General features: G+C 41.4%; 1 protein-coding gene across 6 annotated transcripts in view; it reads left to right on the forward strand.

Annotated features, from left to right (window-relative positions):
- Positions 1–26175, forward strand: part of OSBPL3 (oxysterol binding protein like 3) — a 181322-nt gene that overhangs the window by 133731 nt on the left and 21416 nt on the right. For 4 of the 6 annotated variants that reach the window (XM_040472413.1, XM_040472414.1, XM_040472412.1 and 1 more), the window contains 5 exons: positions 640–747; positions 8583–8717; positions 9629–9722; positions 13359–13609; positions 16303–16440. In XM_040472413.1, coding sequence (XP_040328347.1) covers positions 640–747; positions 8583–8717; positions 9629–9722; positions 13359–13609; positions 16303–16440 — 726 coding nt within the window. The remainder of the gene's footprint in view (positions 1–639; positions 748–8582; positions 8718–9628; positions 9723–13358; positions 13610–16302; positions 16441–26175) is intronic. The other 2 variants (XM_040472416.1, XM_040472417.1) reach the window with 1 other exon arrangement.

A 26175-nucleotide genomic window follows, 5' to 3' on the forward strand; every position in this document is an offset into this window, starting at 1 on the left:
GCCCAGGGGTGGGTTTGTGTGTGCTCACATCCCTCCCCCCATTCCCAGGACCCTGGTTCCTAGCCTTTATCCAGGTAAGTGAAAGTACATTGTTGCTGTTTTCAATAAAATGTCTTAGTCATGAAGAATGAAGAAAACTATCATCACCTGTATTGGAAAATAATAAAATTAATCTTCCTCAGAATACTGCTTTTAAGCACACTTCCCAAGATCCAGTAAAACTGGTGTGAAAATTAGATAGCATTTAATTAGATTGATTTAAAGACATCCAATCAAAAGGGGTGGGAGCAGTGTCAGAAGCGTGGGATCATTGGGAGAGATCTGGGGAGGATGAGGGGCCACGAAACCCCTGGCCTCAGTAAGAGCTGAAGGTGTTATTGACTTCCTTCTCCACCAAAAGGAGAGCTTCATCAACCCTTTCTTCCATCCCCAGAAGTGAGACTAGAGAAGGGACATCACTACCAAAGTTTAGTATCTTTGATCCCCCTCGCATCTCCGAACCAGTATCCTGTGGGATAGCATTCAAGGAGAAAATCCAGGAAGTGCCCCACTCAAGGCTCCATCCCACTGGGCCCACTGCTGTGCTTTTCTGATACATCCGTTTATTAACAAAGCCCCACTATTTTTAACATGTTCCAGGCCCTAGCACAAAACACAGACCTTAAAGAACGCTTATGCAGAATCCATGCTGAGTCTCTGCTCCTCGATTCCCCTGCTGCTGCCAAGTCGGGTGACAGTCTGGCAGAGGTGGGTGAGGCTTCTCGTCTGGGAATGTTTCCACGACCGCCACCCCCTCACCTGACATCCTCTGTCACGTCGCCCCTGGTTCCCTCTCGGGAGCGGTGCTCACATCTCTGCCCACCTCCGGCAGCTGCTGCAGGGTCTGGGAACCCCTGAAGGCTTTCTGGAATATGTGCCTCCTGCATTGTTAAACTGCTTCCTCCCCTCCCCACCCCAAGAAGTCTTCTTCCTTTTGTATTTCTTTACCCCATTTTCCTCCTAAGTATCACCTTTTACTAGATTTTGCTGGAATGGGGAAAGACAAACATTTTCTCCTGCTACTTCTGAAGAGACCTAATTTTCTCTGCCCTACGGTAGCTTAATTCCCTGCCAGTATCCCTTGCTCCCTCTGTGAGAACCCCCTCCCCTTTCTTTGTGGCTTTCCCTTCTCCCTCTTCTGTGATTTTTTTTTTCTTTCAAAAAGCACAGCTGTATTTTCTGAGGGAGAAAATATTGTATTACAGTTGAAGTGTCTTGGTCCACTAATAGTATGTTAAAAATGTCTTTTCTCAAGACAGGATGTTTATCCAAAATGTTCTTTGAAGGTTTAAAATGAGAAGCTGCAGAAAAATATAAATGGATTATTCAGAAAATAAGTAAAAAAGGGATAATAAGGCCTAAAACTGCTTTTAGCTATCATATTTATACGCCTGTCTCAGAATTGCTAAATTTTTTTTTTTTAATTTTTTTTTCAGCGTTTTTTTATTTATTTTTGGTACAGAGAGAGACAGAGCATGAACGGGGGAGGGGCAGAGAGAGAGGGAGACACAGAATCGGAAACAGGCTCCAGGCTCTGAGCCATCAGCCCAGAGCCCGACGCGGGGCTCGAACTCACGGACCGCGAGATCGTGACCTGGCTGAAGTCGGACGCTTAACCGACTGCGCCACCCAGGCGCCCCATAATTGCTAAATTTTTTATTAACAAATCTATTGGACTGAGCACATTTGAAATAAAAGGGGAGGAAGGTAATATACAAGGGGTGTGTGTGCGTGTGTGTGTGTGTGTATACGTGAGTATTGTCTGTAAATTTATAAAAGGAGTTTCCAACGTTGAAGCTTAATCCCTCTTCCTCCTTTTCCTGTCCTCAAAGAAAACAAAACCCCCACATAGTTCTTTACTCTGTGGGAAGCCATGTGTACAGGCAATGAGAAGACTAGGGGTTGAAATTGGTCAGCACCGAGGGCGAGGCCGGGGCATCCGCAGTCACGTGGCCGCACGCCAAGGGGACCCTCTTCTCTGACAAGAGACCTACCCTCTCTCTGCAGAGGCTCCCAGGCCTGCTGCTACTTCTGAGATGTGTGTCAGTGGTGGACCATGACATTCCTCTACATACTCCCTCCCCACCAAGAGATCTTCTCAGCCATTTAAACCCATACCTGAACTGAATGGTCTTTTTTTTTTTTTTTTAATTTTTTTTTTCCAACGTTTATTTATTTTTAGGACAGAGAGAGACAGAGCATGAACGGGGGAGGGGCAGAGAGAGAGGGAGACACAGAATCGGAAACAGGCTCCAGGCTCTGAGCCATCAGCCCAGGGCCTGATGCGGGGCTCGAACTCCCGGACCGCGAGATCGTGACCTGGCTGAAGCTGGACGCTTACCCGACTGCGCCACCCAGGCACCCCGAATGGTCTTTAAAGTTGAGTGCCCGAACGTGACCTATGGTGACGTTCATTTTAGGCCTGGGCAAAGAAATGTGCTCACCAGTTGGGCTTTCTTTTGAATCTGCATAGTAACTGAAGCAGGGCTCAGTCTCCACGACTGGCCATCATGGGTGTTCTTTGCCACCAAACACTGGCATTCTGTGGGGTTTCTATGTCTATTGGGAGGCAATGCCTACCTTTTATTTTTATTTAAAAAAATGGTTTTTACACATTTACTTATTTTTGAGAGATGGAGCTTGAGCAGGGGAGGAGCAGAGACAGAGGGAGACAGAGAATCTGAAGCAGGCTCCAGGCTCTGGGCTGTCAACACAGAGCCCGACGTGGGGCTGGAAACCATGAACTGTGAGATCATGACTGAGCTGAAGTTGGACGCTTAACTGACTGAGCCACCCAGGTGCCCCAGTGCTTACCTTTTAAATAGCATTTCCACCAACTACATTTATTTAAGCAAGTTGACACTTCATTTATGGTTCTATGTACTTATGCTCAGTGTGCATACTTGGGGCTATTTGTGTTTTGGAAAGGAAACCAGAATCAGTCTTTTCAAAATGCATGTTCTGGGGCGCCTGGGTGGCTCAGTCGGTTAAGCGGCCGACTTCAGCTCAGGTCACAATCTCGTGGTCCGTGAGTTCGATCCCCGCGTCGGGCTCTGTGCTGACAGCTCAGAGCCTGGAGCCTGTTTCAGATTCTGTGTCTCCCTCTCTCTGACCCTCCCCCGTTCATGCTCTGTCTCTCTTGGTCTCAAAAATAAATAAACGTTAAAAAAAATTTTTTTTTAAATGCATGTTTTTAAACTGATCTTACAAGGAATGTACCTGAAGGCTTAAATGCTGTAAACTGTCCTGGAGGAAGAGCAGTAGTGTCCCCCAAATTCACACTTTCCACACTAGACTGAAGTCTTGAATTGATGGCATGTCGTCCTTGCTGTTTCCTCTTTCGGTAATTTTATGTTCTCCGTGTTTTATCCTGCTTTTCACTGAGTGACTCAGGCTCACTTTCCCAGAAATGGAAAAGCCATTCTTGTCTTCAGGAAACCAGAGAGTGACTGGAAGTGGCCGCCCCAAGAGCTTAAAAATTCTATTCCTGTTTATTTTTCTTAGGTAGCTCACAGACACCCCAAGCAATCTGTTAAGGAATGGCAGTCCCCACAGTGAGGTCAACCTAGGACCCTCTGTTTTCTGTACTTCCCTTCCCTTCCCTTCCCTTCCGTTCAACTTGCTCAGATTACCCATCTCCCATCGAAATGACTCCCACATTCTAGTAAGTTCTCATATTTTATCTTTTTGAATGTGAATATTTAATACTTCCAGCTTATTAGTTCTTATATTATTTTAGGTTCCAAATGAAAGGCTAGGTGACTTTGGGTGGTAATACTCTATTTAATCTACAGTCCATTTCAGAGACTTAAGTAGGCAAGAACTTTAAAGATACATCTGAAGGAGAAGCAGGGAATTTCGTTCTTTCAATTGCCTATCTGTTTGCTCTATTCCATGTTCATTTGAATGCGTTAACTCACGAAAACCTAACCACAATTCTATGAGGTAGGTGATGGTAGTTTCATTTTAGAGACAAGGAAACCAGGGAGGTTAAATAACTTCCCCCAGGGCACACTGCTAATAAGAGACCTGGCTGGGATGTCAATCCACATCTGGTGAGCCCAAAGCACAGTGTTTTCTCAGTAACATCACACCTGCTATATATTGAGGAAATGTGCCAGGCCAGTAGTGGAAATATGCTGGGGATGGTGTGAGAATGGACTGAAAAACTATCTCAGACGTAAACACCATTTCACATAAAAGAAACAAACACATGATAAAAGCAACGAAAAAAGCAATGGGCAGGAGATGGATCATTCAACAAATTCGTTTGGCACAGCTCAAAGGCGATCTTTTGACTGAGCACTTTAAATCTTCACAATGCACACTAAAATGAATTGTAAGTGAATTGGAGTTAAATATAAAAACTCAAACTGAAATCCATTGACGTAAATATTTATCAAATGGCTAGAGTTGGGAGGACTTTCTAAATTTGGGAGCAATAGAAAAATTGCAAAAGACACATTAACTAGATCTGACCTTTGTTTTAGGAAAGAAATGGTATATATGGAAAAATGAGAGACAAATAATAAACTAGGAAAAATATTTTCAGTGAAAATGACAGATAATGCTAACTAGGTGATAATGTCTTTAATATGTAAATAATTAATAAGTAATAAGCAACTTAAGACCCCAATAAACAAATGAAGAAAGGGACCCAATTCACCAAAAAACCCAAATACATACAGTTCTTTTGAAACTTTTGACTTTGTGATACTTATAAATTCACAACAAAGTGCAAAGAAATGCAGAGGGAGGTCCCATCCACCCTGATGTACCCTCCCCTAATGTCAACATCTCTATAGGTTTTTTTTTTTTTTAAGAAAAAAATGTTAGACCTAATTCTTAACAAAGAAATGCAAATTACAACAATTTGTTTAACATACAGCTTTTCTAAATTATAGTATTCTATGCCCTTAAAGATATAGAGAAAACAGAGGTTCTTTTGTTAATGAAATCCCCAATTAAATCATATATGTATTACCTCTAACATTTTTAATAATTCTGCTTCTGAGGACTGATTCTAAGAAATAGTGAGATACAAGTATTATCTCATTGTTTACAAGAGACATTTGCAAACATGCTCATGATCTTTACAAATTTGGAAATGCCCTTAATTTCTAATACATAAAAGTGTCACTTTGTGACACACATATATAACAGAGTATTATCTATGAACTAAAGTTAATGTCTCAAGAAGCTAACATCCTGGGAAAAAGTTCATAATATAATGTTAAATGAATATAGCAGACTATATAAAGACTACAGTGTGATCTAGTTTTTCAAACTTAAATCTGTATCTTTATATAATACATATACATGCATACACATATATGTACCATACACACACACACACACACACACACACACACACACACATGTTTTAATAATAAAAAGTACACCAGCAGGTTAATAGGGGCCACATCTGGGCAATGAGGCTTTAAGTGATAGGTATTTTATTTACATTTTTCTTTTTTTTCCATTTTAACATGTTACTCTTATCCTCAAGATAAATGTTAATTTTGAAAAATTGACTATGGTACAGTGTTGTTTAGGGAAAGTTTATAAATATATATAAATCAATGGACTGGGGAACATGTTCACTACTCAGTTCCATTTGCCCCAGTTTTATATATTTATATAAGTTTATATACACACACACACACACACAATTATTTTAAAGCAAAGCTATATGTATAAAAAAGATGGGAGAGAAATGTATCAAAATGCTTATAGTGGTTTTAGCCACAATGAGATACCATCTTACACCTGTCAGAATGGCTAACATTAACAACTCAGGCAACAACAGATGTTGGCGAGGATGCAGAGAAAGAGGATCTCTTTTGCATTGTTGGTGGGGATGCAAACTGGTGTAGACACTCTGGAAAACAGTATGGAGGTTCCTCAAAACACTAAAAAAAGAACTACCCTACGACCCAGCAGTTGCACTACTAGGTATTTATCCAAGGGACACAGGTGTGCTGTTTCGAAGGGACACATGCACCCCAATGTTTCTAGCAGCACTATCAACAATAGCCAAAGGATGGGAAGACCCCAAATGTCCATCGATGGATGAATGGATAAAGAAGATGTGGTATATATATACAATGGAGTATTACTCGGCAATCAAAAAGAATGAAATCTTGCCATTTGCAACCATGTGGATAGAACTGGAGGGTATTATGCTAAGTGAAATTGGTCAGTCAGAGAAAGACAAATAATCATATGACTTCACTCATATGAGGACTTTAAAATACAGAACAGATGAACATAGGGAAGGGAAGCAAAAATAATATAAAAACAGGGAGGGAGGCAAAACCTAAGAGACTCATAAATATGGAGAACAAACTGAGGGTTGTTGGAGGGGGTGTGGGAGGGGGAATGGGCTAAATGGGCGAGGGGCATTAAGGAATCTACTCCTGCAATCATTGTTGAACTATATGCTAACTAATTTGGATGTAAATTAAAAAATTAAAATTTAAAAAATTTAAAAAATAATAATAGTTTATATTTCCTTAAAAAATGCTTATAGTGGTTTTAGTGTGATAGGATTATGAGTGTTCCCTTCCTTCCCTTTTTTTCTGTTTATCTTTTCTTGATGTAAAAAAAATGATAGACAACCTTGGAGGCCTTCCAACCTCGTGGGGAAATTGTTGAAGTGAACCGAGCAGGTTGATATGTAACAAGTGTGGTCCTGTGTGTGTAAGGTAGTATGCTGAGGCTTGGGGCTGCTGCAGCCCCATTGAGTTTTTTTTCAGTGGGTATTGATAGGACGTTTCTGGAGGTGGAACGTCAGAAGGGGCTAGCGTTAGGTATATTATTTTCATTGTTGATGAGCCAAGAAATCCTTCTGATCCATCCAACTAGGAGAAGGAAGATAGAGAGCAGGAGCGACTAGTAATGAATTAATGAACAGAACAAGTAAATAAATCATTAGAGTCTTATGTGGCAGTGACACACCAAAAGACACAGGAAGATTCTGCTGTTTCAGTGAGCATTAAAGGAGCTCAGTCATTCACTATGGTGTCTCCTGTTTTGAGGAGACATTCCTTTCCCTTGAAGGTGACAGCTGTGGCACTTGTTTATAGAGCCTAATGTGGTCTCTTTGTCAGGGCAGAAAAGAAGCCTGCTTTTCGCAAGGCTTTATGGGCATTAAAATGGGTAAGACCTTTGAATGACCAGGTGTCTTACGTAGGAAGAATCCAAGAGGAAGGGGTACCCATTTAAATGTGTTCCTGAAGTAAACATTTCATAAAGGGACCACTTGTCCTTTACTAATTATAAAAATCTGCTATGGTCCTTCTGTTATCGCATCCCCATCTTGGATATAATTTGTTTTTGAGACTGAAGAGCGTATCCTGAACTCATAAAACTTCTGGAAAAGACATGATCTGCTGTAACTTTTGCTCTCCAAATATTCTGAGACTCCTTTATGACATACGTATGATGCAGAAGCTGTTCCTTTATCAGCCCCGTGAGAATTGTGAACTGTAGGGAAGTTCAGGGCAACAATCTTCTCTGAATTGAAGGAATTTAGACTGGGGAACATTCCTCAAGGTGTCACCTCTCCCTCCAAACCAAAGCCCGAAATAGAATCAGCTTCACCTTCCTCTTCCCTTCTGTAGTACCTTCTCTTCTACAGTCTTGGTCTCATGTGTTGAGTGCATTCTTTGCACCACTCTTTCAGGCCAGTGCATCCTTATATCTCTGCAAAGCCAGCATAAAGCAGTTGCTCAATTTGTTGAGTTGTATTAAATTTTCACTTGCAAATTGAATAGAATGCACATTTCCAAACAAAGTATTTAGGACCTTCCCCGCGGGGAAGTTTAGACCCAGTGAAGTAGGGAAGGGAGGGCCATGCAAAATGGAAAAATCATGATACCCCATTATGTTGTTTGTAGAGAGGTTTATAAAGGGGATTGGGAGTTTCCATCCCTCTCAGAGTCATTTGTGGTTGGAGAGAGACAAAGAGAATTTATCTCATTCATCCATGAATAATGAATGATCTGCCACCAGGGGCACTTCTGGACCAAAACACGCCGTGTATTTGTCAAGGGACGTGGCGAGAACAGCATACTGGCTTCTGGGAAAGCGTGGAGGCAGAAAAAGGCATTGTGGCTGCAAATCAGCCACACAAGGACATACATTGAGTACAATTCAGAGGAAATTTTAGGATGAAAAGAAACATCCTGCAGTGGTAGAGAATAAGAGGATATGATTCAGAGAGTGTTAGAATTTTCTCCCTCTTAACTGGAACCGAGACTGACCTTGGACAGTTTCTTTTTGCTTTGAGATTTGTTGCAGGTGCCTAAGCAGTGATAGTGCCTATAAAGTGAGGTGTCCGTGTGGGGGACACTTTTGTTTTTCATTTTGTTTTGTGTGAGGCTTGCTTCTCCTTGACTTTGGAGCTGACCTCTGCTTTGAGCTGCTTGTTTGCATGCGCCTGTGACCTTGTGTATCATGCAGCGAAATCAGTTGTTTATTTTTGCTTCTCTTGAGACTGTTTCTAATTATATGCATTTTTGTGTTTGTGTTTCAAATAGGAAAACTCCAGAGATGACAACCGAGCTCTGGTCCATCAGCTTTCCAATGAAAGTAGACTCTCCATCACTGACTCCCTTTCAGAGTTTTTTGATGCACAGGAAGTTCTGTTATCTCCAAGCTCTTCAGAAAATGAGGTTTGAGCACTGTTTTCAGTTAGATGCCTCAAAATCTCTTTTGTTGCTTTACTCATTTGTTTAGAAATGCTAAACTCAGTGGGCTCTTTCTGCCGTTGCATTCTGAGGATCTTCTTGTAACTCCCACCCCCCCAGAGAACACGAAAAGATACAAGACCTCAGGGAAAAGGTTGCAAAAGTAGAAGGTGTTGGGTACTTCCTCACTTCTGTTTCTTGATTTGTTATACCTCTTTTCAATTAGTGGCTAATGATTTTGACTATTAGCTATTTCATAATGTAATATTTCTACTACAGGGTTGGAAATCAGTATCTTATTTTTTTAATCACTGAATTTGACCAATATTAATTTATAACATGCAATTATTTTACTATAATTATTTTAATATGGCTATTATAATAATTAATTTATAATATATAATAATACGGTTTTATATTGATGCATAAAAATCATACTTTCCTAAATAAGCAAGTATCATAGTTGGCATTGCTTTGTGAAAATGTGAATTGATAATTTTACACCTTTCATATAGAAGTACTAATCTTATTTAATTTCCATGGAAGATCCTTTTTTTCCCCCCACAAATAGTTGAAAGACAAATTATAATTATTCTGTGCAAACACTAGCAAATTCTGAAAGTGCAGTCTGAAATAATAAGAATTTTTTGTAATAACTAAGATCTTGAGTGTTTTCTTTGTGATAACTGCTCAAGAAAGTATAAAAATTTTAATAACAGGTGTTTGCCGTGAACGGCTTTCAGGCAGACTGGTGTTTGGACCTCTATGAAAGTAATCCAAAATTATTTCTGTAGGTTTTTAACATGGGATTCAAAATGTTTGATGATTTGGAGTAAAGGGTTAACGAAAATCTGGTTTGTTTATTCTTACTCAAATGTATTTTTCTTTTCCCACAGATTTCTGAGGATGACTCCTATGTCAGTGACATAAGTGATAACCTTTCCTTAGACAATCTCAGTAATGATTTAGATAATGAGAGACAGACCTTGGGTAAGATTTAAATTATTTGATCTCTGAAAGATTGCATCTTCAGTGAATACTAATAAGCATTAATAGAGTATCTTCTGCAGGTTACAGTTCTGCAGAACTGTAACATGTTTTATATAAGAAAATTAAGACATGGTCCCCATCCTTGAGGTTTATATAATCTAGGTGGGGAATCAGCACTGACATGTGAAATATATATTCATTCAAATAAACTTGTCTGCCCATGAAAAGTTTGATTTTATAAAGTAAGGGTATACCAGTTATCATATAAATACCAAAAATTAGTGCAATAGATACCCCTAATATGGTCAAACATTCTCTCAGCAAGCACATTACAATATAGCTTTTTGCCTTTAGATATCTAGTGGTTTTCATGCTTTAGGAATTCTGTAAGGCTTAGGTAATAAGAACACCTGATCTAAGTGGTAATTCAACCTCAGATTCTTTAAGATAACACATTTAAAAGTAACAAATGGCTACCTCCTAGAAGGGGAGGATGGGCCGTCAGGGTATCTAAGACATCCCTTTATTACTGTTTGATCCCAAGAGCAAAACGATGCCGAGGAAATATTAGTTTGCATTGTGGGGTACCTAGAGTGTCTGCCTATCCCCAAACAGCTCTGATTTAGGAGTTCAGTAAGCATACTGAAGTCTGTTTCAGAAAATGTGCTTAAGAATTGGCCCATTGGACAGTTTTCTGCATGGGTCCTGTAGCATCAGACATTCCCAGTCTTGGTACTCAGTGTGCCTCAGGGTCTCCAGGTTGGCCTGTGCCACATACTGGGTACCTAGAGCACAACCTATTTTCATATCTACCCAGAGGATAGGGACGATGTCGGGGCTTTTTGTATTTTAGTGCTTCCCAGTTCAGAAAGTATGTGTGAAATATGATGATGAATTGTTATATGAATGCCAAAGAGCCTACACTTTGGGGACCACAAAAAAAGGCAGGTAATTTTACCATTTTCTGGAAGTACATCCTTTTAGCATCATATCTGCTAGAAGTCTGATGCTCATTTTGCTCTATCTTGCTTGAAATGTTTCCAGAGAGATGAACACTTTGGTGGAAAAGTCCAACGGTTCAAAGGAGAAGACCAATAATGTAGGAGCTCCTTGTTTTTCTAGAAAAACAAGGAGGTGGATTGAAAGAGAAATCAAGAAACATCACATCCCCTTGACAAACAGCACACACACTAAAATGGCACTCCCACCATGGATGAGGAAGATGGACAAATGCTGAAGTCTTTTTCTCTTTGAGGCCTGAGGGAGGGGCCAAGGGGAGCACAGGAATAGAGGGTTCAGAGGTCAAGGTTAGAAACAGAAGACTTGCCCTAAGACTCCAGCTGTGCTGAGGTGACATCAGCCAGGAAAAGCATAGAAGTCAAAGCTGGTTCTGTCTTATTCCACAGCCATTTGGCTGGAATGGTGATCAGTGCATTGCCTTGGCTTCAACAAACACTGGGCCAAACCCAGCTTTCTTCGTCAGCAGAATTTGGAGGCAAAATAGGTGTCCTTCAGTTTAATTAACTGTCTCTGTGGAAGATTAGATTTCTAAACATCAGTACTCTACTGAAAAGATTGGATATAGACCTAACCTTAGCATCATACGACACAGCTTTGCCTACAAAAGGAAATAGGGATTGGATCAAGTTCTTGATAATTTATGATGTTAGAGTTTCTCTGAACCTATAGTAAATGCTAGATATTTAGAGTGATTCCTGTTAATTTCTTCCTCCCCAAATCAGGAGGCAAATATTGGGATCTATCACCATGATGGGTGCTGTGGGAGGTTCAGGGGTTAGGAATATAGATTCATGACCAGACTTCCTTGGTTAGCCTCAGCTCTGCACTCACTGGTTATGTGTTCTAGTGCAAGTTACTTAAGAGATAATGTATGTAAAGTATATGTAAAAATAGATAATATATGTAAAATGCTTGAAGACTTGCTAGATAGGTATTATTCATTCATTGGTAGTAGTCACTCATCTAGTGTTGTTTCAAAATCTGGATTAGCAGAATCAAAGAAACTATTTTGAGATTACATGGAAAACTGTTTTTAAAAACTACCATCATTTGCAGCTGTTTACTTGGGTAAATCAGACTTTTGCTTACACCAATTCAACAATTAATTGGATGCTTAGATTAACATGAGACTATGAAGTGTGACCCCAGTTTCATACTTTTCTGTTCCTCAAAGCAGCCTCTTTATTCAGAGTGATTGGCTTTATAATGAGTAAATGTTAAACATTTTAAAGAAATAAATATGTAGAAATAAAATGCCTGTTTCTCGTGTGTTGGTGTAATGCAAAAGATTTTATTCGAAAATAGGCTCAGCTGGGATGGGAAAAGAATTTCAGAGCCTGAGTCAATGGAAGTTGTTACAGAGGAAAAGATTGATAGATGTAAATACCTAAAGTGTAAATGTTTTATGTGTCGGCTAACCACATGGACCAAATTTAAAGATAAGGGTCAAATGGGGATTTGATTGTAAAACAAATATAAAAACAAAAAAATTATGTCTTAATATGTACATAGGAAAACAGATGATTCAGAAAAGAAGAAATATTCATGAAAGAATAACTAGGAATTGTTTAATGCAAGTTAAAGCAAGGAAATAACACCGTCCACCCAACAATTTGCCAAAAATTCAACATGAATGATGACAAGCCTGAAAAGGCCTCAGGAGATAGATACACATATGCTGTTGATAAATGGGAAATCAATGTACCTTTTTTGAGGAGCCATCTGATCGTCTGAATCAAATGTCTAAAAATGTTTATAGTCTTTGACATAGTAATTCCATGTCTATATATCCTAAGCAAATACTCAGAGATATAATCAAATATCAAGAATATAAATATTGAATACTTTTTTTTTTTTTTTTGCATCATAGCAAAACACTGAAACAAATCTAAAAGTCCAACAGTAGATGAATGATTCAGTCGATTATGGCATATCTATAGCATGGAATTTTTTTTTTTACAGTCATAACAAATGATATTTTGCAAGAATTTTGAATAGCATGGAGAAATAGTTACGTTAATAAGCAGAACATAAAACTAGACGTGCTATATGAGCTATATGGATGGAGAAAATGCTACATGAAAACACTCCAAAACATAAACAGCTATTATATGCAGGTAGTGGGATAATGGACGACTGTTATTTCCCTTATCATTTTTCTGTAGAAGCACAATTGTTTTTTATCAGAATTGGACGTGATTTTTTAAAAAGAGCTTAAAAGTGTTGTTAAGCAGGGTTTCAAGTGCTTTTTAAAAATTTAGAGTTTAAAGGTATAAATAGTAAACTGCTGTGAGCATAGAAATCTAGTTTCCAGTTTTATCATAAGTGTATATAAGTGGTGAGTCACTAACGTCTGAGCAGGAACTTGAAGACTTCCCTTGCGAATAAACTCCGTGAGTTTTAGTGCGTGTAATTTTGGGTACTTCATTTAGCCGTGCAGAATTCTTTTTATTTTCTGACGTTCGGTCATATTCCAGATAACTGAGATTAATAGTAAGCGAGTACTTGCCGGGTCAGGTTTTATTCACGGTTTCATTTTTTTGTTTGTTAGTTTGTTTGATTTTACCTAAATAATAAAAAGTCTTCTAGAGATAGTGAGGCTGATGTCCCTTTCAGGGCCTGTGCTTGAAAGCGGTGGGGACGCAAAGTCCAAAAGAAGAAGTTGCTTGCCAGCTCCGTGTCCCAACGCCAGTAACATCAGCCTGTGGAACATCCTGAGGAACAACATAGGGAAGGACCTGTCCAAGGTGGCCATGCCGGTGGAGCTGAACGAGCCGCTGAACACCCTGCAGCGGCTCTGCGAGGAGCTGGAGTACAGCGAGCTTCTGGACAAGGCCGCACAAGTCCCCAGCGCCTTGGAAAGGATGGTGAGGAGTCACTCTTCCGGCTGTGCTGTCTGGCCCCTGCTCCGGAGTCACCCGGCCCCTCACGGGGCGCCCGGCACAGCTAAGACGGGCAGGGTCAGAGCTCCCCGGCTCCTCTGGTTTTCGTTTGGATTATCCTTGAAATGGGTTCGTTTCTCACCAACATCTAGTTCCCCTGTGCCTGGTTCTTTTCAGTCACCTCGATAGGATTTGCCATGTGGGGGAGCTTCTCTGTGACAGTTGGTGCCTGTGGGTAGTTCTGCTCTGTGGTTTTACGCTTCCTTTTTCTCCAGAACCTTCCAAGTGATGGTTCTGTTATGCCTGGCTGTAAAACATTGTCTTGAGGGCTGTCTGCGTGTTTATTTTTACTATCCCGGGTGGACAGAATTTAATTTCTTGTGCTGTTTTTCTTTTCCAGGGTAAATTTCCCTTGAGAATGTTTTTATTTTGGGAGTTGTCCCACTAGCAACTAGATTTTTGAAAAATAACATTCGAGGTTTTTACGTAAGAAAGACTATTGTTCTACCCCCACTCGTATTCTGTAGAGTAAGTTTTTGTTTTTTTTTTAAAGCTCTACTTAGAGCCTAGAAACACTTAGTGGTGTGATTCTCATCCTTCTCCTGTCTTATGGGGTGGAGATAAGGGGACCATGGTTATAAGATGATGGCCAAATCAGCCCTTTCTGTGATGAGCTGAATTTGTTCTTTGAAAATGAGTATTCTTCCCTCTTTTTGCTCCCTCATATGTTACCTGCTCCACAGGAAGGTCATTGTTTGGATGGGAGGCTGGGACTTCAGTGTCTTCCCCCAAATGCAGAGTCTCTGTCCTGGGAATTTACTGATGGGCCATATCGGAGTCTGCACACCCCTTGGGCTTCATGGACCTAACCCTAAGTCATCCTCTCACTGATGGTGGACACCATTCTTTTCTAAATTCTAAGCAGTCCCTAGTTTTGACCCTCATTAAAACTTCATTATTTTAGTGATTTGAAGATGAAGGGGAAATCTAACTATGGATGAAAGAGACATCCCGCTGTAGGTCCACAGTCTCCAGGGACTTCTCCATCAAAGAGACTTTCTTGATCCTAATGATAATAAGAGCAAGAGAGAAAAAAACAAGCTCTGTGTGTGTGTGTGTGTGTGTGTGTGTGTGTGTGTGTGTGTGTGTGTGTTTTATCTTCTGTGTTACCCTTTCCCAGAGAATTTCTGCTGAACAAAGGGAGGCAAGTAGCTTCTAAAGCAAGTGTGAAAAGTCAACATTCGTGGACAGCTCTTTTCTTTAAAGAAAAGATTGGCTTTGAAGATGAAAATATTCTTCAAGGTGTTTCATTCTTGTGGTGATTGAGAGCCCCTTAGGATGTCAGCTGATTGATTGGTGGAATTGACCTTGAGAAGGAGTTTGAGGGAAGGCTTTGCATTCAAGTACAATGCATCTGGAAGGGAAAGTGCAGGAAGGCATTGTGCAGCAACCCCGTCCCTGGGTTGTTTACTGCCCTGCAGGTCAGCTCATGCCCCTGAATAGATTCTCTCTCATGTTGCCTCAAAGGCGGATGCTTCATTGTGCCTGTTCCCTCCCTCACTTCTCCCCCGACCCAGCATTATGGATGACACCAGGTTCTGTCATAAATGTTGTTACATTTAAATTGTGAAGGTGATTCAGGGTCGATCCAACATTCCAGAGAGGCAGTGTGAACTTCCTTCAGCCAGTAGAACACATATGGGGAAGCAAAGAGAAGAGCAGATAGATACCCGGACTTTGAGAACAAAGACAGAATTGAGCCTCCTGAACTGAGTTTTTATAAGCTAACCAGATGCTCTGCAGTATTCTATAGTGTGAGTGGTTAAGGTGGGTCCTATTGCAGAAGGCTTAAGAAAAGTTATATGACTAGTGAAAGACACTCAGCTTCCTCCCTGCCCCCCCCCCCCCAACACACAATATAAGAAACCTCATGAAATGTGCTGGGAAGAGGAGACATTGAGATTGTTAACTAGGTTCAATTTCTGCACCCCACCCCTCGCCAAAAAAGGCAAAAAGAATAACGCATCTCCTTGGTGCCCCAAAAGGAGAACTTGATGGTGACAGCCTCACAGTGAGTGCTTATTTCATGTTTACCTATAGTTTTTTCCTTCCTTTATGATTTTTCATTTTTCCTCACAGAAAGCAAGACACTTTTAAAGGCACTGTGCCCTGTCCTGGGACTTGTTACCCAGACAGGGAATTACTATCACAGATTTTCTTTTGTCAAAATGAGTTTGTAGGTTTCTACAGTATCGAATTAGGAAGGGTTGCTTGTTCCTGGATTTGGGGAAGTTTGGCTTTTTTTATGCTCTTCTTCTTTCTCCTTCCTGAAAATCAGGATTCTCAGATTTCGTCAGGTTTAGAGGTACTGAACTTCACAGCTCAAAAACAGGGTAGATCCCTTGATAAATATCCTCTTGAAAGCCTCTTTTTAGGCATCAGAACAGACGGACAGTTTGAAAATGTTTGGTTCACTGGTCTCTGGGCCAAGATGGACATTATTTAAACCTGCAACTTTAAGCCAAAGTTGGTTTGGTGGTCTCTAAACCAGAGACAAATTGTTGGCTTTCCAAAACAAACCATAAAGAGAGAAATAAAGGTTTTATTTTGTTCCTGTGTTTGTAAAACGATTTCTTGGAGACCAAGAAATAATAAAGTTCTTTCTTCCTTCTCCTCAGGTGTACGTGGCAGCCTTTGCTGTATCAGCATATGCATCTAGCTATTTCCGAGCTGGGAGCAAGCCCTTCAATCCTGTTCTTGGAGAAACCTATGAGTGTATCCGCGAGGACAAAGGCTTCCGGTTTTTCTCAGAGCAGGTGGATATGTACCCTTTCTGTTTGTTATGTACACCCTTTTCGTCCACTGGTGCTAGAGGAGTCGCTTACGCTTTCTATTACATCTGCTTTTGAAATATTTATTGTCCACTTTTCACTGGCTTTAAGCAACTTAGATAATTACAGTGCTTTTACACATAAAGAGAAGGAACGATTTCCCTTCACCTGAAACCTAGTTGCCCCCAGGCACATGAAGGTACTAGCAATGCTGAAAGGGCCTTTGACCATAGGCATCAACAGCACCCTTTGTGTAAAGTCCTAGTGAGGCAACTTTTCAAACTGTGATTTAAGGTTTAAAGTAAGATGCCCCCTTACTCATTGACATTGTCCTTCTAGAGGATGAATGCCCCCATCAGAATGGATAGCATCAAATAACGGCATTATTCTTGATTCCATTTAAGAGGAACCATTCATTCATGTATTTATTTAATCACTGAATCTTTCCCGAGCATGTCACACATATCCAGCCTTGTTCTAGGTGTGGGGAGACTGCAGTGGGCTGGGGGCTGGGGTCAGTGTCGGTCTTCCTCTAATGGATGGACATACTTTATACTTATGTAGCCTGAGTTCCTTGAGGTTCCATGAGACTTGCCCACCTAAGCGTTAGCAGGTAATAATATTTAGGAACAAAGAGCAGGGTCTCTGGTCTCCGGTGCCTAGGTTCAAATCTCAGCTCTAGCTCTCAATAGGTTTGTTTGTAACCCAGCGCAAATTACTTAGCTTCAGTTTCCTCCTTAAAGTGGAAATAGTAACAGTCGTGCAGACCTCAGACGGCTTTGTGACAGTTAAATGAGATACTCTCTACAATGCACTCGGAACGGTGTCTGATACATGGAGTATAAAGCCTTAGATGAGTGTCTGCTGTCATTATTATGACAGCGTAGTTGGTAGTAGCGGAATATTGGGAACCTCTCAAGGATCTGTCAATATGGAATTATTTCACTAAGATAGGATGCATTGATACAGAAAATAAAAAATAATCCTCTCACCCCTGCTTATGACAGCGACTGGACACGTCTGCCCTCTGTATGTCCCTAAATGTTAGCCCAGGAACATGAAACACAGTTGCTTCGCTATGTTTCTCTCCTCCCAGTTCTTAGAAAACTGAGGAAAAATGGGTGGGTTGCTAGAATATTGCTTTCCTTCCTGTTGTCTTGCGGCCCCCTTTATCAGTGGATTTGCATTTGGGGGATAGGAAAGGAAAGCTGGTATAGCTGACAGACTTAACAGTATGGTGCTTGTCTCAACTAGAAATTACAAGCAGTGTTCTCTGAAACCGAAAGGAGAATGAATATACAGTAATCCCAAAGCACATCTTTAGTAGATTGCCAGTTAGAAGCTAAAACAGGAAATTAAACACTGATATTGGGGATGTGGGGGGTTAAATCAGTAGTTAAAAGGATAAGATAATTAGATTCAGATTCAACTGGGTTATTTAAATACTAATGCTAAAATGGAATGAGAATAAATGAAAATATAATTTGGTTACCATGGCATTATATGCGTTCATGCGAAAAAATAAAGGCCAAAAATAGCCCGGACTACAGCAGACAATCAGGACAGGACGAGTGGTATAAGGAAAGAGTTAGTAACATGAGCTGGTGTAAAGCTGAGCTTCAATCCCATGAGCCCCTGACAGGGCAGGGCCAAATTCCGGATCTGCTTGTGTACCTCCAGTGGTGCCATGGAGAGAGAAAGCAGAGCTCCTGGGCACATGGGCACAAAGACAGAAAGAGCATTACATAACTTAGTCTTTGGTTCCGTGAAATGGATCCCAAAGAAATAAGCAAGAAAGAGATCTAGTCATTGTTAGTAGCAGAAGGTGTGCTCGATGTAACGTAGACCCGCTTTCCAACCCTAACCCCACCACATGCTCTGTGTGTGGCCTTGTACGAACTACTTAAACTTTCTGAGCCTCAGTAGTGTCTTTATAAAATAGGAATGATTGTGCTTAGCTGCGACTCATAGGTCGCAGTGAGGCTCTAGTGAAATAATACACTGAGATATAAAATACTTGCACTGAAGACGGTAAACCTTCAGCACGTGGTTATTGCTCTCATATTTAGAGGCAACTTTTAAAGTGCTTTCTAATATGCAGTGTCAAGAATAGTAAATAAGGTATACTGTATCTATTCCACTAATTCAAGTGGTTTGAAGAGGGCATCCTGTCACTGGCGAGTCTCTGACAGAAAGTCAGCCACGAGGCGGCCGGGAGTCCTCACAGCTGACGTCCCTATGGTAGCACCAGCAGTCCTGCTCATGATGGAGCCACTTCACCCGTCTGGAATTTAGCCTATGGCCTCAGATACCCAAGAATGGATGAGTCTTTCAGGCACAGACTCACTCTAGCTAATCCTTTAGGAAACTGATATATAAACAAGAGTGCTGTTCTATGCATTTACTATAAAAAAAATAGACCTCTTATGGGGACCACAGGGCCTTGGTCGCATGACCCAGCATACTTTCGCCATAAACAGATCACTTGGGAACCCGGAATTTAATCACCAGGTAAGTGTACAATAAGAAGGGGAGGTGGCTGAGGAATTTGATGTGCTCCGCTGCCCGTTGCCCCAGGAGTGGAAAGGGTTTTGTCCAGGGCTCCTTTTCCCGGCCACCAGGAGACTCTTCAGTTCAGCCTCCTGCACGCCCCCTCTCACCCTTATTTATGATGACCAGCTGACCCGTTGTGCAAGAAGACCAAATTTAATTTAACACATCTAAAGAGCGTGCCAGGTTGTTTGTTGTGTCTCATGCCGGCACCTGCCAGGATGGCCCTTTCTGCTTCCGGCCTAGGAGACAGTCTCCCTTCATGGAGACAGCGTGACTCTACCGTCATGCATTATATACGTGTGATAATACGTCAGCTTTCAGAGTTTCGGGCCTTCTTTGCTTTATTACACCTCTCCACAGTGAGTAGAGTTTACCGAATGATTAATAAACTGGGTAGGACCTCCAAATGAGTATTTTAGGGTGGAAGTTTATTCTAACAAGGACCTTGATAGAAACCATGTATCCAAGTGAAAGGACCTGGAAGGAAACTAGGGTAACTCAGCTCTTCCACTGAGTTTTCTAGATTTGAAAAGCAGTGTCTGTCCTTTTCCAGAAGCCTTTGGATGTTGTCGCTTTGTGGTTTGGTTGGGGGTGTGGATGTTCGACGCAGTCAGTGGCCAAAGAATTTGAAGTACTTGCTACTTCACAGAGTTTGGCTGCATCCCAGCTTGCTCCTCTGTATTGTTTCTCACCTAAGCAACCCCCAAATGCAATATGAAAATGACTCATGGGGTCAGAAACCAGAGAAAGCATTTGCTGTTCACATTTTCCTCAGAAAAATGAACTGTTAGGTTTGCGGAGTGCTTTATGCTTTTCGGACTTGTGCAGGATCTTATTTGATCTTCAGAGTACCCGCTGTGTGGCAGATGAGGTGAGGATCAATTCTAGGCAAGAAGATGGAGGCCTGGAACATTAGCATCTCCCAGTGCCCTGCACCAGAAATGTTGGAATGTTTCCATTCCGGTGGCCTCCCTGCCTCACCTTTCTTGGAGTCTCTTGTAAGTGTAGTTACTCAGAGCTGCCAAGGCCATTGGCTACCAATGGGAATAGAGCATTATGTGCGCCGATCAGACTCTGGGACTTTGCCTGCCATTGTCACTTACACCTTTCATCCTTCAAACCCACATAGGACTTTGTTCCCAGCTCCCACTGTGGTCTGGGGAGTGGCCTTTGTGAATGAGCAACATTCAGGAGTAAGTCATAAACATTCCTGTCCTGTGTGCTAACCCCTGGCAGTTCTACCTTCTCTGGGGAGGAGTTTGCTTTGTGCCAAGAAATGTGATTCAGCCTCGGTTGTCTAAATAAGCTCAGAAAAAGGGGAATTCAAAAATGACTTCCTTTTTCTGAAGTCCTTTTGAATTCCCCCTTTTTCTCCTCAGGGACTAAGCATCCTGCTGGTAGGTTCTTCCTTACTCAGTTCCCCTGCTGCCTGGCAAAGGGCTAGCAAGCTGGCTCAGGGCTTCATCAGGGACTGGACAGGTCAGAAAACTTGTTTCAGTTAACTTTGCTTCTCTTTTTATACCTTTGGGAGAGGTTTGGTATCTAAAGGACATGCAGTTAAGCTATTACCTAAAAGTGGCTATCCCTGATTATCTGGAACTTCAGCTGTCCGATCACTGTTCGAGTCATTTTTACCATTTATCCCACCTCCCGGACCCTCCTCCTCCAGCCATGTGCTGTTGAGAGTTCGTGACAGAAAAGCTGAATGGAGTTACTGAAGGTTACTAAAATGTAAGAGATTCAAATGAAGTCTTTTTTCCTTTGATCTCCAGCCTCAGCCCTTCTTGCTTTTCGGTTACTCATCAAGAGAACCCTGAACATACATTCTTGGACAGACTTATAAATACCACTCCTGGGGCGCCTGGGTGGCGCAGTCGGTTAAGCGTCCGACTTCAGCCAGGTCACGATCTCGCGGTCCGGGAGTTCGAGCCCCGCGTCAGGCTCTGGGCTGACGGCTCAGAGCCTGGAGCCTGTTTCCGATTCTGTGTCTCCCTCTCTCTCTGACCCTCCCCCGTTCATGCTCTGTCTCTCTCTGTCCCAAAAATAAATAAACGTTGAAAAAAAAAATTTAAATACCACTCCTATCACTTCTCTCCCTGCCCGTCACCCCTCTTTGTGGTTCTTTGATCTACTAGTAGGCAGAGTTAGTTACTACTGATTAAAGTGGCATCTTATTTAAAGACGTTATCAGAGAGGAAATTCAGGCTGTTCAAATAAAACTAGCAATAAATGGAATACAAGGCAAGTAAACCAGTGCTTTTCACGTCTGGGTCAAGTCCTCGCTTCACGTGTTTTTGTTTCTGTTTTGGCAAGAAGCCACGTGCTTGTCAAACCAGGTGATTAACTCTGAACATGGGGGAAGAGAAAATAATTGGCAGTTGCATTCTCCCAAAGATCAGGCCAGCAGCCTTGGCATCAACCTTAATAGCTTTTTCTTAGAATCCGTATCCTATTTATCAGCAAATCCTGGGGTCTTCCTTCAGAAGCCGTCCTTCCAAAGCCAGCCATTTTCACTGCCTCCCCCACTGGGGCTAGCCTCCAAGCCCAAGCAAAGGCAATCAGTGACTGGGATTGTTGTGATAGACTCATTCACTGGTCTCTTGTTTCCATAGCCAATTCCTCACCCAACAGCCAGAGCGATTGCTTCAAAATGCAAGTAACACCTGCTCTCAAACCTCCAGTGATTTCCCTTGTCACTTGGAATAAAATCCAAACTCCTGGCCATGGCCCCACAAAGCCCCACCAAGATGCTAGCTCCAGAGAGCGTGCCTGTCCCACCTCTGCTCATTCAGCTCCAGGCACTTTTTGCCCCTCTTCAAACATACGGAGTGTTTGCCAGCCCTGAGCAGCGCCCGTGCTGTCTGGGATGCACTTATCCCAGTTTTCCACGTGCTTAACTTCCTCATTTCTCTTAGCCCCAGACACTTCCACTGTAGAGTCCTGCCCCTACCACCATGTCTGGAATAGCACTCCCGCTTACCATCCCCCCATCCTCACGCCTTCCTTTCTTCTTAACGCATGGCACAACTGAAAAATTATGTACTCATTTCTTTATTATCTATCTTGCCATCATGAAGGTTTTTGTTTCTTTTATTTCTCGTTGTATCCCCAGTGACAAGGACAGTGCCTGACATATCATATGCTTTTTCTTTTTTTTTTCTTTCTTCTTACTGATTAGTAAATGACGAATGCTGTGGGAAGAATGGCCACTTGGTCCCTCTCTGCATGATTTCTTACCTAGCACTTGTCCTCTTTTCCACAAGCTGACCTTCAAGATAGGAGGCGAGTCAGGAGCTAGGAAGACTGAAAAATTAGGTCTCTGGACAGCTGCAGAAGTGATGTCTCTAAGGGGTATTTTTCTAAATTTAAAAAAGATATACTTACAAAAATACACAAATATTGAAATATACTCTTTCCCCATCTGCCTCTCCCCATACCACTTGCCTCTTCTATAAAGTACATTCAAAACATAAATAAAAAATGATTAGGTTCTAATCAGAAATGACTAATGATTAGGTAAGTCTTGAGATGTACAGATAAATTATAAGAATTTTCAACCACTAGGGGAACTCACTGGTTTTGGGCTTGTGGAAAGAAAGATCCATATAAATACCTGCACAATAAAAACCATATATACTAATTTCCTGAATGTTTGAGAATCTTTACCAATTAGGAAGTGCTCTTATTTTATTGGGATGGTGGAGAGGGATGATAAGAACCCCTTTAAATTGGATTTATCCAGTAGCCTGACAGACAGGACAGTCGTCTGCTTCAGGACTGGGTCAGTTCAGACCCAAACTCAAAATCCAATGCCTTTCTGGGTTACATCTGGGTTAAGATATAACAGGAATAGAAACTCAGTCAAATCCCATACTAAGGTTAGATTGTGCCCATCATTCTCTACTCCAGTAGATTTTAGAAAGATTGCCATCAACAAAGATTAAATTACGAACCTTGAGTTACCCCCTTTCGATGGGCCCTTTGAGTTAGTCTAAGCCTTGGTAGAATCTTTTTCCATTTGGCTGACATCCACTGATGCTGGGATTTGAAGAAGACATTGGGAATAGATGTTAGATTTAGAGCATTTTGAAGTCAGAGGGATCCTCAGACCTCATTTTACAAAGAAATAAATGAGACTCAGAATAGAAGGTCAGACTCCAAAGGTTCTTTGTCTGAATATTCTCAAGATGGGAACTTAATGGTGTGCGGAGGCTTTGGGAAGTGACCAGAGCTCAGCCTTGAGAACAGCCATAGAGAGGCAGCTAGGACATAAAGCAAAGAGCATTGGATTTGGAATCAGAAGACCTTGGTGTAAAGCACCACCCCTTGTCACTTAGTAACTGTGTAGCATTAGATGGGTCCTTTGTTTCCTAATTTATAAAATAAGGCGAATGAAGACACAAGGTTACCATGATAACTAAGTGGAAATACTACTCATGAAAAATGGCTAAAATTTAGTCTCCGCCCACTTCATACCAGTGGATGATCCTGACATGTTAATTGTGTCTTCTTTTTGTTTGCAAAGTCACTGGCATTAGCCCTATTTTACAAATGAGGTCACTCAGGCCCAAGATGTTTAAAAACTTGCTCAAGGCCATTCGGCCAGTAGATGATGTTGCCTGGTTAGGACCTATATCTTTGGAACCCCAAAAGTGCTCCCTTGTTCCCTGACACTTAGTGTAGCACATGGCAGATGTTCCAGAAATGTTTCATGAATAAATACCTGTTGTGAGGAAATATATCGAAGAAAACGAAGACACCAATTTCATTTTCCTGAGAAGCTTTGTAAACTTCTTAAAAGAAATGTGCACCAAATAAATCACTCCCAAAGGCCTTTTTAAGCCAGAAAAAAAAAAAAAAAGCAAAATCATTGATACTGTGAATGTTGAGATTTACTCATTCAGGAAACATCCTTTGAACCCATGTAAAGTCATTCTGCGAAGCACTGATTCATGTATCTGACATAATAGTTTTAAAAGGTCGAGGTTGCCTTTTTATGGGACATATATATGCTTTATGGACTGATAGGGCTTCTTTTATAATTCATGTGGACAGTGTATTTATCCCTGTTTTATGGGATTTAAAATTATTACAGAAGAGGTTTATAGTTTGTATATACTGTATTTTGCTTTAATGTTTACATTTGGCCCCACCTACAAAATGCCAAATTCTTGATCAAGACTGTGAATCCTACATTTTTTACTACATTGTTTCTGTGGGAATAAATACGATCGCCTTTTAATAATTTACTTTAAAATATGCCTACGTTATGGGGGAGGGGGAACATTCCATAGCTCCTCACCTGCTACGGGGGGAAGGGAGGGGAGAAGTAGGGTGTGGGTGTTGTCTTGCCTCATTTAGTTTTATATGATCCCAAGGTTTAAAAATTAACTCCACTGCTTTCATTGATAGTCCGGAGTGGGTGTGGGGTCGGCAGGGGTGCGGAGGCAGTGGGGAGAAAAGAGGGATGGGTTTGCAACATTTTGTGATAAAAAGTATCTCCAAAGGAGTTCAATTAAAAAAGAAGACAATGGGGCACCTGGGTGGCTCAGTTAGTTAAGCATCTAACTTAGACTCAGGTCATAATCTGAAGGCTTGTGGGTTCAAGCCCGGAGTCAGGCTCTACACTGATAGCTCAGAGTCTGGAGCCTGCTTCGGATTCTGTGTCTCCCTCTCTCTCTGCCCCTCCCCTGCTCATGCGCTCTCTCTCCCTCTCTCTCTCTCTCTCTCTCTCTCTCTCTCTCTCTCTCTCTCAAAAATAAATAAACATTAAAAAAATAATTATATTAAAAAATAAAAAGGAAGACAATGAAGGCCAGCAGAGCATTTTAGGAGTTAGGCTTCTAAAGCCTGCTGGAAGTAAAAATTGACCTGAAAAATCCCATAGGCACAGAGTGAGGCTACATTTTTTTTATTCATTACTTACATATAAAACCCAGTGGTCATCCCAACAAGTGCCCTCATCCCCATCAACTTTGTTTGTTCTCTGTATTTAAGAGTCTCTTATGGTTTGCCTCCATCTCCATTTTTATCTTATTTTTCCTTCCCTTCCCCTATGATCATCTGTTAAGTCTCTCAAATTCCACAAACGAGTAAAATCATGGGATAGCTTTCTCTGACTGACTTATTTCACTTAACATAATACCTTCCAGTTCTATCATTGTTGCAAATGGCAAGATTTCATTCATTTTCATACTGACTTGTACTCCATTGTATATATATAACCACACCTTCTTTATCCATTCATCCATTGAGGGACATTTGGGCTCTTTCCATACTTTGGCTATTATTGATAACGCTGCTATAAACATTGGGGTGCATGTGCCCCTTCAAACCAGCATTTTTGTATCCTTTGGATAAATTCCTAGTAGTGCAATTGCTGGGTCATAGGGTAGTTCTATTTTTAATTTTTTGAGGAACCTCCACTCTCTTTTCTGGAGCAGCTGTACCAGTTTGCATTCCCACCAGCAGTGCAAGAAGGTTCCCCTTTCTCCACATCCTCGCCAACATCTGTTGTTTCCTGAGTTATTGATTTTAGCTACTCTCACCGGTATGAGATGGTATCTCATTGTGGTTTTGATTTGTATTTCCCTGATGATGAGTGTTGTTGAGCGTCTTTGGTTGTGCCTGTTTGGAGAGGGGCTACATTCTTAAGAGGTCTGTGGTAACTAAAACCATCCAAGGGACAGCAAATTTGCATCTCCCTCCTTGTATCAGAACTAGGATTTATGGTCACTGAGACCTGAAAGATACCTACCCTGTTGAAATCGGGTCAAGCTGGCACAGTTGAAATGCCATCAGTTAAATGTGTATGTGGCACGGCTCTCTCCCTGAGTTCCTCACCCAGCAGAGTGGCACCTATGAGTGGTTTTCATATCATGTTCCTTGTTACAGCTGAGGGTCCAGAGCAAGGTAAGAGGAGTCACCTCCTCACTGGAAACCACTGATACGCACCAAAACTGCTGCCTTTCACCTCTCTCTCTTCCCTCTCAATGTGTTTGGGAAATGTTACTTAGTTTCTCTGGGTTTGGTCTCCTCATGTGTGATGTGAAGGTATTAGGCTAGATGCTCTAAGTATAAGATACTTCACTGAGAACCAGCTAAGTCACAGAAATTTTGAAACATTGTTGTCGGCATAACTCTGGTTTCACTGGTACTGAATCCTAG

This window comes from Herpailurus yagouaroundi, unplaced genomic scaffold (genome assembly GCF_014898765.1).
Source record: "Herpailurus yagouaroundi ecotype Mexico unplaced genomic scaffold, PumYag 100, whole genome shotgun sequence".
NCBI classification, from domain to species: Eukaryota; Metazoa; Chordata; class Mammalia; order Carnivora; family Felidae; genus Herpailurus; species Herpailurus yagouaroundi.